Source organism: Poecile atricapillus, chromosome 1 (genome assembly GCF_030490865.1).
Source record: "Poecile atricapillus isolate bPoeAtr1 chromosome 1, bPoeAtr1.hap1, whole genome shotgun sequence".
NCBI lineage: Eukaryota > Metazoa > Chordata > Aves > Passeriformes > Paridae > Poecile > Poecile atricapillus.
Window position 1 is genome coordinate 148,586,871 of NC_081249.1, and position 15,331 is coordinate 148,602,201.

At 42.7% G+C, this 15,331-nt stretch overlaps 1 protein-coding gene across 1 annotated transcript; it reads right to left on the bottom strand.

The window, feature by feature from the left end:
* Positions 1–280: 280 nt before the first annotated feature.
* PLEK2 (pleckstrin 2) lies at positions 281–11,447 on the bottom strand. The gene is made up of 9 exons (XM_058829710.1): positions 11,322–11,447; positions 8,675–8,839; positions 7,611–7,792; positions 6,804–6,895; positions 6,284–6,471; positions 4,983–5,084; positions 3,591–3,674; positions 2,393–2,471; positions 281–1,297 (listed from the first exon to the last, which is right to left on the bottom strand). The coding sequence occupies exons 1-9, from the start codon at positions 11,367–11,369 to the stop codon at positions 1,170–1,172; spliced, it is 1,068 nt and encodes a 355-aa protein (XP_058685693.1). The 5' UTR covers positions 11,370–11,447; the 3' UTR covers positions 281–1,169.
* Between the last annotated feature and the right edge of the window lie 3,884 nt (positions 11,448–15,331).

The following is a 15,331-nucleotide window of genomic DNA, read 5'->3' on the forward strand; positions in this document are numbered from 1 at the left end:
GCATGCTGCCTTTTTGAAGGCTCTGCAGAATCTGGCTGTCAGATACAGGTATTCAGATAAAATAAGGAATTTTATCAAAACAGTGCATTGGCAGGTCAATCAGGTGTTTGAGTAATATCCTACATTCCATTTTACCCTCTAGTGTCTGAGATAATATAAATAAATCTAAAATTACTGTGTATGAAACCATTATTTTTCATATTATATACTCAAACAGCCCTCTGAGAAAAATCACATCTCTAAAAAGCACAGGATATTAAAATGCAGTGGTTTGGGGTTTTTTTTTTAATATTTAATAATATCAAAGACAAGTTTAGTAGACAAATAATGGAAAAAATAATGACTTAAGACAGAAAAAAGAAATAGTGAGGACTGCTATTATAGTTCTCTGTCCAAATGCTGCTCCAGCATAAATGAACTTACAGTAATAATCAGAAGGGAAAGTCTTCCTTTTATGGCTGAGGGATTTCTTCCAATATATTCAGCACCAGAAATTGTCTGGAATGTCCACTGGTCTGATTTGATACTCAGGATCCTGTTCTGCTGGGGGACATTACCAGCATAAGAGTAACCTATATGGTGGAGAGGAAGATCCTTTGTTCTTTTTCCAGTCTAACGGAGAACTAAATAGTAGAGCACATGGATGGACAGACAGACCCCTTGTTTGTTTTGCAATGCATATTTTCCTGGCATCTGGGTTGTGGCTTAGCACAAGATTCATGTGGTATGCAAAGAAAGGCAGCCTCAGACATCAGCACCTTCCATGACTTAAATGTTTCAGTCTTAACTATGAGCCCCTTTATAAAGGGGAAAGGAGCAAGACAATTCTGCTTTAAGATAAAGCACAACCTGGATCTGTCAGACATAGACTGAATACTTGTACAAAAGACCCTCTTCTTCCATCTTGGAATATCTTCATTGTTTCTTTGTAAAACCCCATTTATCTGTATCCACCTGTTTTGGTCTCTTGGTTAGATGGTAAATTCAAGATGGGGGAATTATTCTGGATCTATATGATTTGGTCTGCATGGTCTGCCAGGAACTGGTAGGTGTTATGGCGATTCAAATAATGAAAATAGACTATCAAGGGAAAAACAACACTCCCAGACAATGAAAGCAGGAAGCTGGTCACAAATGTGGTTTATCATTTGGCATGGAGTCCACATTACTCATGTCAGTGGTTTGATTGCCTCAATCCACTGCACTCTCTCTGCCTTGGAGCTGGCCTGGATGTAATAATGAATGTCGTTTTTGGTGATGATTTTGAAGAGGTTGCCTTGCACATTGCCCTTCACTCCTGCAGAGAAAGAAAAACCCAACAGATCAGGAGGGTGCAGAGAAAATCTGTCTGGCAGATCTGAAACTTTGTAGTCTTTGACTTCCCTCTTCAAAACCCCTGCAAGTGTTCAAGGCCAGACTGGACAGGGCTTTGAGCAAACAGGTTGAGTGGAAGTTGACCCTGTCTCTGGCAGGGGGATTGGAACTAGGTGATCTTTGGGGTCCCTTGCAACCCAAACCATTTGTTGATTCTGTGGTTCTATGCAAATATAGTATAGACATTCCTGCCATAGATTGTATGACCTGCTGTGCACTCTACAACATATCTAAAATAATCTCTGTTTAGGTGGAGACTATTACTTGAGTTATACGCTGTAATGATGAACCCCTACTAGTTTGCACAGTGGATTAGATTTTCTCCTGCCCATAGCTGGGTTCCTATTAGCAAGGAACTCTATTGTTCATCATGTCCCCCTGCTCCCAGACCAAAGCTTTTTCAGACCTTCTCTTTAGAAAGATGTTCTATATTTGATATCTACACATTGTGCTTACTGTCATAAAAGAAATTACTTTAATAGCAGAAACACACACTTGTGAGGCTGACATTCTAGAGAAATGCCTGAGCTAAGCCTATGCTCCAGCAGAACTATATTTTTTATTGCTGTCTTTATGTGTCCCCTACATTTGGGTTCTAGCAGGTCAGAAAGGAAAAGGTAATAGCATAAGTTGAGAGGACACAGAAGAGAGAGACATCAGAGGATGCCTCAAGACTTTGAGTTAAATACCACCCCAAAATAAAGTGTTTTCTATTTGTCTGTTAACTCTGGAATATTAATCATCCGTAGGATAGTCTCAGAGGTCATATGACTAAGAAGAGCCATATAAAGAGAACACCCAAGACATGTGGAAATAACGCTAAAAAAGAAAGTCCCCTTTGGTGTGGACAACTCAGCAGAACAGGGATTTGTGACATGCTTTTTCCCTTGCTTGCGAAGGGAAATGGAAAGTCAGCCCACTTGTGCATACAAGCAGCCATATATACAAACCCACACCCAAAGACTGTATTGCTATGACGTAAATATAAATATATGAAAGTTTAGAGGCTTGTGCTCACCTGCTGGGACTCCATTGTCCTCCAGAGCTGAGACAAGACAGCCACGAAGAGAGAATCCACCTACTGGTTTGTTATCTTCCTGCAAAGAAAAAGGAAACAAGACATAGCTGGAAAATACCATAATTTCCCAGAGCACAGGCATTACTTTTTTGAAGTTGAAGATTGAAAAATGACAGTTTTTTTCAGGCATGAAACATCTATGTCACAAGATTAATCAATTAGAACATGTAGTTAAATGCATTACTATATTTTTTCAGTCACAGACACTTCTCTGATGTAGCTGGGCATGGTGTAGATCAGTTAAAAGCACAAGGAGAGGCAATCATACTTCAAATATATGTATGGTTTTACCAATAACAACATACAGAATTGAATATATTTCTGTAAGTATTTATCTTTCTGCTTTTCACTGAGACTGTATGGGAAAAATCTGTCTCTTTTCCCTAGATGGCTGGCACTCTTGTTTCTTGCCTTCAGGTTCTGCAGCTTCAGCTTACAGCCTTACAAGGATAAGTTGCAGTGAAAAAAAACAAAACAGCATGAAAGAACAGGAAACAAAAAATTATCTGGCTCCATAAACTCTTTTCACTGGTATGTTGTTTCTCTTCTCTTTAAAAGTCACATGAAGCATTTCTATGCATGTTCTTCTTGCAACCCTCTTTGGCTTTGTGGTACCCTAAATAGCTGAGTTGCTCACATGGATTATTATATTCATGAACATCAATTCTACTTTTCATGAGAAAGTTTAAAACTGAGTAGTAGAATATAATAAATACTGTAAATACTTTGCCATTGAGAAGACCATATTCAATGCTGGAATAAGGGTGTTAAAAATCCCAGTACCAGTATGATCCTCAAATGGTGGGACTTCAGCCCAGAAAGATCACAACCCAGGAAGAAACCCTGCAGGGCCATGGTCCCGGACTGTGAGGGTACAGCAAAAGACCAATCCCAAGAACACTGCTGATGCTCATCTTAGCAAATGGAATCTCACTGGGAAAAAGGACAGAAGATGCAGGGATACAAACTCCTACAAGGACAAGCTCCTAGGGTAAGGTATAAATTGGAAAGGTCTAATTCCTGGAAATGGATAGAGGAACCCAGAGTGATAGAAACATTTACAGCATAATTGTATCTTCATTATAATGTTTATGTCTCTAAAAGGATTTCTGGGGATGGTAACTCTCCACTTACTTACCTTGGTGGGATCATAGTAATGCAAAAAAGCCGGATCAGCTCTCAAAACAAATTTTCTCACCTTCCAGTTTTTCCTCTTGTGCCCCTGCAAAATGAAAGAAATAAAATTACAACCTCCTGAAATGACCATTTTTCTACAGGCTTTAGGGGAGACATAAATAAACACCAAAAAAAGAGGGTTTGGACCCAACAGAGAAAAATATTTCCTAACATCCTGGTAATTCCCATGACCTTCTTATCTTTCTTCTTCATATGTTGACAATTTCTTTGTCTCTTCCTTCCCTCTTCTAAGAACTAGAAAAGCAGAGTGACAGGAACAAATGGTTATATCCCTCATTCCTGCTTTTTAATTTCAGATTAAATATGGGTTTCAGATTAAAACCCCATGCTGTGTGTGCTCTGCGGGGTTTATGGCAGGTCCTTTTGCAGCTCTTTACTCTTTCACCGCAGCCCTCTCACTGCTGCCAGGCTGTGCCAGCCCTGTGAGCATCCCCTCTCCTGGAGGTTTGCCCTGGGGCTGTCCCTGGCTGCTGATGGCCATGGGCAGAAGCTCCTGGGCAGCTCTCGTGTTCTGCGGTGATGGGGGCTGCCCTGCCAGGAATGGGGATCCTGCAGTGCCCTGCCAACCCTCACAGCACCCTGGCAGCTGGAGGAGGGAGGGTTGGGAAGCATCTGGTGATCCAGTTTGCACAACACTAAAGTGCGGGCTCTGGGTACAAGGCTTCAGAATAAGGCCATGCAGTGCAGGGAGGGTTCCATTTGCAGGTGGCTTCATTTGTGTTATTCTTTGAAAGAGTGACTGACCCTAATCTTGTTCATTGCAAGCGTTGGAAACTATGTCTTCCAGACCAAGGGTCAGGTCTTGGAAACAATTATTGCCAACAGGTACTTGTGCCCAAAAAAAACGTGTTTCACTACCACCAAAGCACCCATGTGTACGTGAGTGACTACCCACAGGTAAATGTCCACTTCATACAAAGGTCAAGCTACTCAGCTTTGAAATTCGTCTGTGACAGCAAACCATCATCACCATTCACACTACCTGGATGGGATAGGTCAAACCAAAGGAACGGTGGCTCTGCCTGGAAGTGAATGTAACACCTCTGGTAGGATTTGGAGTTTGTGTGGTACTTCTGCTTTTGATCCTGTTTTGTACTTTTCAGTATATGCTCAATATGTACAGAATATAACAATCCTGCCTGAGCAAGTTCCATAGTTCACTTTTTTATAACTGGATAGTCTTAAATGCAAGACCTCAAGTACTGACAGGCAAGTTAGTTCTGCTGGGCACATCTCTCCAGCCATCATTGTCTAAGTCACATTTACTCTCTAAGAATCCCTAAGAGCTGTACTTTTTCTTGTTTCCTGGGGCAGGTTCCAAGACTATGCTTACCTGTTTCACTAAGAATCCTTGTTTCAAAATTGTGCCACTTAATTCAGAGATGTTGAAATGTACCTCTTCCTTGGAACTGGTATTTTTCTTACTGCTCTCAGCCTGCAAATAGGGAAAAGACAGTTCCACTTTTCTTTTTAATCTAAAACAAACTTTTAATTACAAAACTCTGCATTTCATTTTTCATTTTAATTTCCTCAGCTGTTTTTAGCTTGTATTTCCTGAGTATATTCTACTCCATAGCTCTGCCGCTCAGCCTTGTAGGACCAAGATTCACAGGCAACAAGTTACAGCTGTAAATCTGTACTTGCTGGCTTTACATGCTGTGGCCTTGAGCTGTAGCACAACTACAGCGCTGCCTCCAATACATGCAGACAGCACAGCACTCCAGGGACACACCTCTTTTAATGCCTAATTATGTAATTTGTAGATCCCTCCATATCCATGTAGCTATTTGGCTCCAGCAAAAGTGCCAGTGTTAGTGCTGCTAAAAGACTAAAGCTACTCCTTCTGCATTTACTTTTTCAGCCTGCACATTTGCCCTTGCTTGCATGCTGTGCACCTCCACCCCAAATGTAAGAGATACTTTGAGGCATGGACAGTCTGGGACATGGCAGAGACCTCTGTAGTCGAGTTAGAGTTTAGTAGTTTATTTCAGGGCGTGGGAGAAAGAGCCCTGCTAGGAGCCAGCAGATGAAGCTTAAAGCAGGTTCAGAGGGAACAATACAAAAGGGGGTAGAATATGAATACGTGGTTTTAGGACTTAAGATAGCTAAGGAAGAGAGTAACAGAACAGAAGTGAGAGAGCTGGAAAAAGAGGATGAAAGAGAGCAGAAAGAGCAGGAAAAAGAAGATGAAAGAGAGAAGCAAGAGCAGGAAAAAGAGAAGCAAGAGAGCGAGCTCTCTTTTACAATTACTTATATAACTTATACATTTGAATATTCTATTCCTTTACTAACCAATCTTTATACGTATACTAATACAGTAACATTTGTGTGCACCCTATAGAAATCGCTGCTTTTGCATATTTTTAGTTTTCTCAGGGGTACTTCAGACTTTTCCTTATAAGGCTGGGGAGAGGGGTCTCAGCTTAGTTTTACTGGGGGAAAGAATGTGTTCTGGCATACCAGACCAGTTTCTTTGAATTATTTAAACCATACTTTCATTTGTATTTCTTCCTTAGCCTTTCTGGCTAAGGAGTCATATTTATAATTCCTTTCTAATTCTACCTTTCCAACACCCAAATCAAGTGTGTGACGAGGGCCAGAGGAGGTGCCCCTGTCAGCAGCTGCATCGCTTACAAACATGTACAGGGCGGTGGAGTCGTCCAGGAACTTCTCAGAGGGGTCGCTGGAGCGTGTGGCCTCAGTGCTGCGGACTCCCACGGGCCTGAGGAAGTTCTCGTCCATCAGCATAGATGCCAAGGTGACAGCCTCGAATCGTGACACAGCAAAGCTGTTGGAGATGAGCCAGTCCACCAGGGCAGAACCTGCAGGAAGAAAGGCAGCTCTCATACCAAGACAGTGTGCTCTTCTGAGGAAAGGCAGATGGTCTCCCGCCATGCAGGTTTTCACTTGCTGAAACATTTTGGCACCATCCCAAAGATTGTCAGAGAAGTGCAAAGTTGACCAAACGTGTGGCGTTCTAAGTGTGCTTCCATACATCCAAAGAGCGAGAGAGAAAGGTGTTGGAGAGCTTGGCTGCACTGCCAGGTTCCACTGGGCCAGAGCTTATCTCACCAGGAAGACAGTACAGTAGCTCCCTTGTCCCTGCAATGTGGCTATCAGATGTGAGCTGGCTCTTTGCCTGCAGTAGGCGTACCTGTGAAAGTCTCTTTATATCTGTTGCCTTGATCCAAATTGCGGGTCAGCTTAATTCCAGTACTGCTGTCATACATTCTCTCCACTATGTTGCTGCAAACGAGAGCACAGCACAACATCAGCAGGTGAGAGAGACAGGCAGAAATAGCTTCATACTTCTGTCAGTGCCTGGCATGTCCTCATGATCACCCACATAAAGGTGGGAAGTATTCCAGGTACACCCCCAGAAGCACTGTCCTAAGTACATTCCAGAAAAACTTTACTCTCCCAATAGCAGCACTAAACAAGATACCTCACAAAATATCTTCTATTTAAAGCACTTCAAACTGATCTATTATCACCCTGATTTACCTGTTCAACACAAATCAAATTAATGTAATTCTTCTGTTTCTTAATCAGTCTCTGTTTCCTCTTACATAAAATAATGCACCCTAAAAATCCTAGTCTGGATTCCAGATATCAGCTTTGAAAACTCAGCAACAGGGCACAAAGCCACCACCTGGTGCTTCCCTGATGTTACATCTTTTGAGGTAACACCTCTCCCCAGTGAGAACATTTGCAGCCGACTGGGAAGGCATTCAAGCCAGCAGCGAGGTGCCCATACACTCCCAGAAGATGATGGTCAGGAAAAAGTGCATTCCCTGGCTAAAGCATGTACAACCCTAGGACAGGGCAGCCAGTTTAGAGGCTCCTGCCCACAGAGGAGCAGATCTGTGCAGAAAGGAGCTTCCCTTGGCCCTCCCCATCCATCAACTCAGGCACTTTCTAAACTACAGCAACAACAGAAGGAGAAATCATATACACTTACTGGAGGCTGATATTTTCTAGCAGTTTGAAAGAGTTCTTCATTCTGTGAAGTTCTTGTACCTGTACTGGATGACCAGCATGAATAGCTCCAGTGATGTCCAAAGCCCAAGAGTCACGTTCCTCCCTGGAGCAACATTCAAGGAAATAGTCTGTATTTGTTTTTGTCTTTAGTTTGATGAGTAGCTGTGGAGAAAGAAGGACACAGCAATAACATAATTTAGCTATTTTGCTCCCCTTGCATTTTGCTTTTTTTAGCACTGGCCCAAGTGACACAAATAAGTCTGACAGTACATCCCATCCAAGCAGTTCAGAGCAATTCTTGTTCAGAAGGATGGTGGGCACAAATCTGGGTTGTTTTTAGTGGATTTGTTTGTTTGTTTGTGTTTTTGTTTAGGTTTTTCTGGCTCTTCTGTCCCACTCAAATCCCTAGGTTTTCTGTTATAAGCATGGTTTACATGCAGGGAGCTCCTGGTACTTAGGAGAGAGCAGACCACACAGATACCTCACAGAGAGGAAATCTGCATTGCTGCTATCCATGGGCAAGCAGAGAAACACAGGAGGCCCGTTTTCTTCCAGACTCCTCCTGCTGAAAACTTTCTACAGCAGCAATATCTCATTGGTGAAGGAAAAAGGAGTCTGATCTGGCTGCCTAGGAGCACCCCATGGATATCCAGGCTTTAAGACAGCTACGACAGATGATAAGCTCCCTTTTCCCCCATCCTCCTCAGATTTTATTGGGGTGTTTGTGTCTTCTCTCCACACACTGTTAGACTGATGCATTTACATTTTTTCTCCTCACTGTGTGCACAGGAATAGTGGTTGGAGGTGTTCTTTAGTTAAGAGCTGACTCACATTTGGGCACAGGGAAGAGCAAAGACACAATGAGGGAGTTCAGTGCTTGTCCTGGTTACACTGCTAGTGGCAGCTTGCTTTTGGCTGGGCCTAATTCTGGAAGCACCCCAGTGGTATGGCTGCAGTAATCAAAGAAGCCAGGAGGAGAGGAAAACATAGGAAGAAGTTAGAAAATGAGTGACATAGAGAAGAGATACATTTTTCCAGTCATACCGGTCTGTTCTCATATTCCAGGCATGGACAAGTAATAGTGCAGCCATCCAAAAGGATCCTGCCCTTTGGAGAAGGCTCCTTCTTGCCTCCTTCAATTTTGTAATACAGCAGCTTATCCTGAAGCAGAACGAACCATCTCACTTTCCAGTTACGAACAACATGTCCCTGGAGGGGAAGAAATCCACATCACTGGTTTTAACAGAAGCATTGAGAAATGACCATATTTTCTTCTTGGCTTCTTGTATGAAAAGAAGTACAAAAAGTCATCATTCCTGTTCTCCCTGAAAAACACATTTTAAGTAACAAAATAGCATAGCTCCATCACTATAAAATCATAGAGGAATAGAAAAGTGCTATGGTCTTTCTTCAGCCAGGTGAACTTCTTTGCGGGCCAGACTTGTTTTTTGTAAAAGCTCACATGAATTATCCCACATTGCTGATGTATGTGCACACCTTCTCTGCTGACAGCACAGGCAGCAACAGGGCTAAATCCAAAATGTGTGAGGGCTCTTGGCAACCAGCTCCTCCTCTCTGGTGACCCTAGGTGGTGTCTTTTTCATTTTGATGTAGCTCTAGGTGCCAAGTGGTTTTGCAAGTGCTTTGCTGGGTGAATTGGCTTTTCCTTACATCCCCCACTTACTGCTAATGAGAAGTTCATTTCAATCCTACCTGCCTCCAATATCCTGGGCTAAAACATTCCCTGTGCTCCTGTTTCCTGTAAAGGAAATATGCTTTTTAATGACATAAGACTGAATGAAGGCTGCTGTTGAATGCCTCACGGATTATATAATACAGACAAATCCTCCTATTTTTCCTCTGTAAACAGCCCCCAGCTCTCTTTAGTCTAGTTAAAGGACAGCAAAGTCAGTGAGGGCTGGCACTAGCAGGCTCAGTCCTGTCTGATGGTGTCTGGTCCAGCTTTGCTGTGCAAGAAGCTGAGTTGTGTTTCTACAGGGGATGGAGCGTTACAGCCAGCAGGCAAACCAGGAGGTAAAGGAAGCTCTGACACCTGGGATAGGGTAGGCATGGCTAGAAGAAAGAAACATGTAAGGTCCAGTTGTGGCATGAATCAAAGGGGAAACCCAGCAATCTCCAAGCAACGGTGGAGTAATGAGTCTCTAAAATCCAGAGCACTATAGATCCAATGTCTTCTAATCCATACTAAACACAATTTATCTATCTCGGGTTTGTTCTCTCCTTCCCTTTGCATTCCTCAGTGTTTTTTTCACCTGTTGTAAAGTTACTTGGCCATTTTTTCTGTATGTTCTTTGCTATGGCTCTATTCTTTCCTTCTGGAAAATGTTCCCTTTTCTCAGGAGGTCATCTTACCTTTTTTAATTTATCTTTACCTGAATTTCACACATTCATTTTTTATTTATAATGCATTACAGCAGATAATTCTGCCATTTATAATGCATTTAGACAATCTCCTTGCTTTTGTTTTCTTCTTAAGAAAATTATATTTTCTTTAACCTGATCCTATCCTTTTTTCTCTGTGGATCCTTGGTTCCCTTGTCCCTCAGTTTCCTTTAGTTGTCCTCTTTGTGGTCTCCTTCCTGTCAAGCTGTGTATTTGAGTGATGTTGTACAGACTGTGGCAGTCACAGCTCCATGTGCTGCCAGGAACCTATTCCTCTCACTCACTCGGTGCCTTGGCTTCCCATTTGAATTCAATAGTCACTTAAGAGCCAAAAGGTACAGCTGTAGTCCAGAGAGGAGGCTGGGAGCTGGGACTGCTCTGTCCTTGCTGCAGAAGGTGGGATGGAGAATAGCCCCCGTTCCACACAGAACTTCATGTGGCCAGTGTCTGGCTGGCCAGCTGGCCGGGAGCCCTGCCAGGAAAACTCCTGACCAGGATTACCTTCATGTTAGCACCAGAAACACTGCCACGTACTGTAGAAAAGCATTTCCCTAGGCGTGGCAAAGCTTTGAACAAACCTCTCAATCATATTTTTTTCTATGAAATCAAGGACCATATTAATCATTGAGACAGGGTCTTGGTACTAACAGCAGTTTATGCCCCTTGCTAAATTGCCTCTTTTGTGTTCCAGCAATGATTTACTTGGTCCTAAAGGGAGAAGTATTGGGAAGATTGAAATCTTTCAGCTCTTTTCACCACATTTTGCCTAAAATTTTCTAACAGCGCTGCTTCAGGAGTTTGGGAAAAAGAAAGTTATTTCAGATGCATTTTTAAATTTGCATTACTCTGATCCCCTTCAAAAAGAGTAATTTGTTTTCCATTCTCTCATATGAAACGGGAAACCCTGCACAGACACGTCACTGAAGAAGGCAGAAACTATCTTAACCCACTGTCAAAACTTCCCCTGCCTCTCCATCCTCTCATGGTCGCCCCACCGCTCCCCGCAGAGGCGTGTGCGAGGTGCAGACATGTTGGCTTTCTAACACCTGGGTAATCCCGATGGCTAATTCACCTTCCTCTAGAGAAATGCCAGCACGGGGAAGCTTGCGGGTGGGTGGTGAGCAGCTGCAGCTCCCCTGGTAGGCACCTGCACAGACCTGGAGGAGCTCCTTTCCCAGAGCAGGCAGGAGCCCTCCGCCCCTTGCCGTGAGCCCTGGCTCGCCCAAGCCCCTGCTCGGGAGCTGCTCGGGTCGGAGCTGAGCCGCCCGACGGGACCCAGAGCACTCACCCTTTTGACGAGGAAGCCCTCCTTCAGCACTCCAGCTTCTTCCTCCATCGTGGCCAGCAGGGAACAGAGCACAGCCCCCGCCCAGAATTGCCTGAGCCCTGGCAGCCGGTCCCTCTGCACATGATTTGTTTAAGAAAGCTCATTTTTCTTTGCTCCCCTCCTCCAGTGTGACGCAGACTCCCTCCCCTGGTTTTTTAACCTCCCTCCCTACCTGTGAGACATGAGTTAAACAGCGAGCTGGCTCTAATATATTACCTGCCCTCGGGGAAGTAAAACAAAGGGATGTCTAAAAAGGATCTTGAAAGAACTTCACAGAATTTAGTACAGCAAAAAATCACCACCAATATAAGCAGCTAGAAAATGACAAATCAGGTATTGCATGGGAGGGGGAAGCAACATTTTAAAACCGCATTCCTCAAAACTTCAGACTAAACAACTACCACTTAAAATTTCTCATCTAACAAACCCATCTCTCAGGAGTTCTACAGATCAGCACAACTTGTAACATATAAGATACTATGATTGCAAGGAGACTTTTAATAAATCTTACAGTAACTTCTTTTGCTATATTTTCCCAAAGAACCTCCAAAGCATCTAAAAGTCCACTCGACTTTCAGTGACCCCTTGGCATAAAAACCAAGGTTCTCAACCTAATATCCTAAATCTTTACATAAGCAGGCTTTTAGTAAAGCAGCCTAATCCTTAAACACTGCAGTGACCTCTTGTACCTCCTGAGTGCCTTGAAACAGAGTGCCTTTTGTGTCTAAATGCAATCTTAGATGTTTATTGTATTTTTGAAGACTTTAGGTACCATGATGACAAATCTGTTTAATAGATTTACCAATCTTGTCCTGATGAAGTAAACCAGTATTAATATTTCAGAGTGCTTCTGTTCAGAAATAACAGCCTTTGCTGTACTGTCAGCATTCCATGACTCACTAAAATTAAGGTGATATATGTGGGCAGAGCTATGGGCTGTGATAAGAATTATAAGGTAGAGTATAGCAAATAAACAAAAGCATTCGTTGCTATGTAAAGAGTACAGAGGTCAGTAAGACAAAGTGACACCAATATCAAGGGGCACACTTTCATGCACCAAGGAACAGGAACAAACAAACTTATCTTTATACATTTTTATAACTTTTAGCTAGGAATAGTGAGACACTGAAGAATTGAAACCAACATTGTACTGGAGACAACTCAGAGAAGAGTCCTGCAGAGGCCATGAGAATACAATGGGTGACTAAACACTGCTGGAAGTTAGAAAAGTTTATTCTGTATAAAGAGAAAACATGCTGGCTGAGATTTCAAAAGCAGAAGTTACCTATGTAGCTCCTACTGTACACCTTTTGCCTCTTGGGAAAAGGCAGGCAGCTACAAGGCAACAGGCTCAGTAAGTCATATCACAGTATGTTTGTTCTTCAGTCCACCTAAAGTAAGTACAGTAACAGAACACTTGGAAAAGTACTTTTTCATGCTGTTACGTAATATTTTAAAAGTAACCAATGGAAATTCTGGTAATTTAAAAAAATATAATCATAGCCTTAAAATAAAAAAAAAAACCCTGATAAAGTCAGCAGGAAATAAAAATAAAAAATTCAGCTCACCATGTTTTGTACATCAAAATTACACTGGAGTGGAAAAAAACTTGAAAAACTTGAGTCCAGGTTCACAAGAGACATTACTGCTGCATGCATTTCCTGAACATGCATTCTTTATATAACCAGCTTCAGGAATACAGTGTTCCACCTTTTGGTATTTGAGGTTTGACTTCACATTGTTCAGCTTGTTACTGCAGGCAATTTATCCAAGGTGCTATTTCATGCTAGAGAGGACAGGTAGGAGCTTGCAGGGGGCTCTCGCTCAGACAGTGATCTCAGAATTGCTCCATAAGCAGTCCTCACTGAAGATCTGACAAGCTCCTTTTCTTCAGCATGCAGATCACCCACAACTTTGCAGACAGATCTTGGCAAAATTAACATTAGCAACAAAGAATTCTATTGTCAAACTTCTGGTGAAAGGTGAAGCAAGCCTTGCTTCAGCTGGTCATTAAATAACAGGTTTCATATCAAGTACTTCTTATATAGAGCTTTCACTTCCTTCAATACCTCGACTCAAAAGTATTTCTTCAATACTTTGCATATTTATCATACACATGCCCCTTCCTCCCTCTCTCATTCTGTAGTTAATCAAGGCTGAAAAACTGCCCCTGTGTTGCTCCCTGAGGCTGAGTAAACACAGATCTTTCAGGGTCAGGTAGTATAAAATGAGTCAGTAGATCTGAGCTGTCGTATTCATGCATGGGCCAGGAATGCAAGTTCTGGCATTGAACTCTTCCGGTGAAAAAGGACATGCTTTGATTTGTATAAACTTAGGGAGCTCTACATCGAATCTTCTGTGAGCCTTAAAACTCACTGAAGACAAGAGTACCCATTTCCTCAGATCCATTTTAGAGTGCTTTCCACATCAGTGTAGTAGTATAACAAAAAAAGAACAGCTGAGTGCTTGACATTTTCTTGCCTTCAAAGTTACTCCCAAATACTTTATATGCTATAGAATTTGGAATGGGATGGCCAGAAAGAGACGCCTTCCAGACCACTCAGGGATGCTACTCAGGGATACAGGGAAGAGAGGAGCAGCCTCCACAGTTCTGAGTGCAGGCTGTGCTGTTTCAGCTGGCAGACCCTGCTGGTACCTCCCGCTCAGTGCTTCAAGAAGCATCACACAGCTGGTTCAGGGAACCTGCCCAAAGGAAAACCCCATCCCATGCTCTGCCATGCCCAGTGTGTATCATCATGTCACACAGGCACTGTGGCATTACAGACACCACAGTTTTCAAAGCAGCTTCTTAGGACTTTGCCCTCCAGTGCAACACCCCCATTAAATTAGTTCCTTTAGTGGATTAGGGATGAAATATGATGAAAACAAACCACATCAAAATAAAGCATGATGAAACATTTCTAGATAGAAGGGAAAGACAACAAGCATTCAATAGTATTCTGACATAACAGCAATTGAAAAGTTAACTGTATAAAGGTGGAAGTATTTGGAAACAGTTGTTTCATTGTCTACACTCTTAAAAATCAAAGTGCAGATCTGCTCTGAAGAACAACAGCTCCACTGGACCTAAGGAAAAACCCATGGGCCAAAATCAGAGAGAAGACAGATTTGTCACTGTATTAAAAACCAGACAAACCACAACAGACCCAAGAGAGCAGGGCACCCCTATTTTAGAAACCACTATTAATCCTCACTAGAAGCAGGATACTGGGCTGTGTGTTACCTGAGCCAGTATACCCTTGTTTGGGATGGATTTTTGCATTGAGTCCTTACCATATGTTATAGGTAAAACTGTTTCAAAGCAGTCAATCTTAGAGAATCAACTTGGAGTAGGAAAGCCAAACTGAGATCCTTACAACTAACATATCAGGCAGAGCCCTGTCCACAGGTATACCTGTCCCCCTCCCTTCCACTGACCACATTAAGTGCAAGTGGAGATGTTGGCCTTGTGACTACAATTGCACAAACAGCACAGTAGCTAATGAACAGTAGGAATGTGCTCCCTGGATTTAGCAACTTAACATTGAGACATTCACAAAATCCCCTTATTTTAAGCACTTGGTAAGCAAAGGCGGTTCCATGAATAGAAAAAGAGCTAGGTTGAGACACAAGGCATCAGTTCAGCAACTCGTAAAGATCTTTAAGTGGTGCAGCACGACAAAGCCCCAGAACTCCCTCAATAACAGGCCTCCAAAACAGCACCTTACACCTCCCTTTTCCCGCTTCTGCAATGCATAAGAATGATCCATCAGGTTGTCTCACGTCTCTTAGTTATTTTTCCTTGAAATATGCTCAAGAGAACAAACTGGAAGAGCCTGAGTTTTTCTGCCAGGATGACAAGTGATTGGCATGCATTTATCTGTACTCGCTTTGCTATCATCCTCACTGCCGTGGTCATTTTTTTCAGGCACCCAGAACTGACTCAGCCTTTTACCCACCAGCACATTCCA

Coding starts and splice junctions, on each gene's coding strand:
- PLEK2 (XM_058829710.1), bottom strand. CDS start 11,369: ATGGAGGAAGAAGCTGGAGTGCTGAAGGAGGGCTTCCTCGTCAAAAGG. Junction 8,840..11,321: donor AGGGCTTCCTCGTCAAAAGG/GTGAGTGCTCTG, acceptor CTTCCCCTCCAG/GGACATGTTGTTCGTAACTG. Junction 3,675..4,982: donor AAGGATTCTTAGTGAAACAG/GTAAGCATAGTC, acceptor TTCATTTTGCAG/GGGCACAAGAGGAAAAACTG.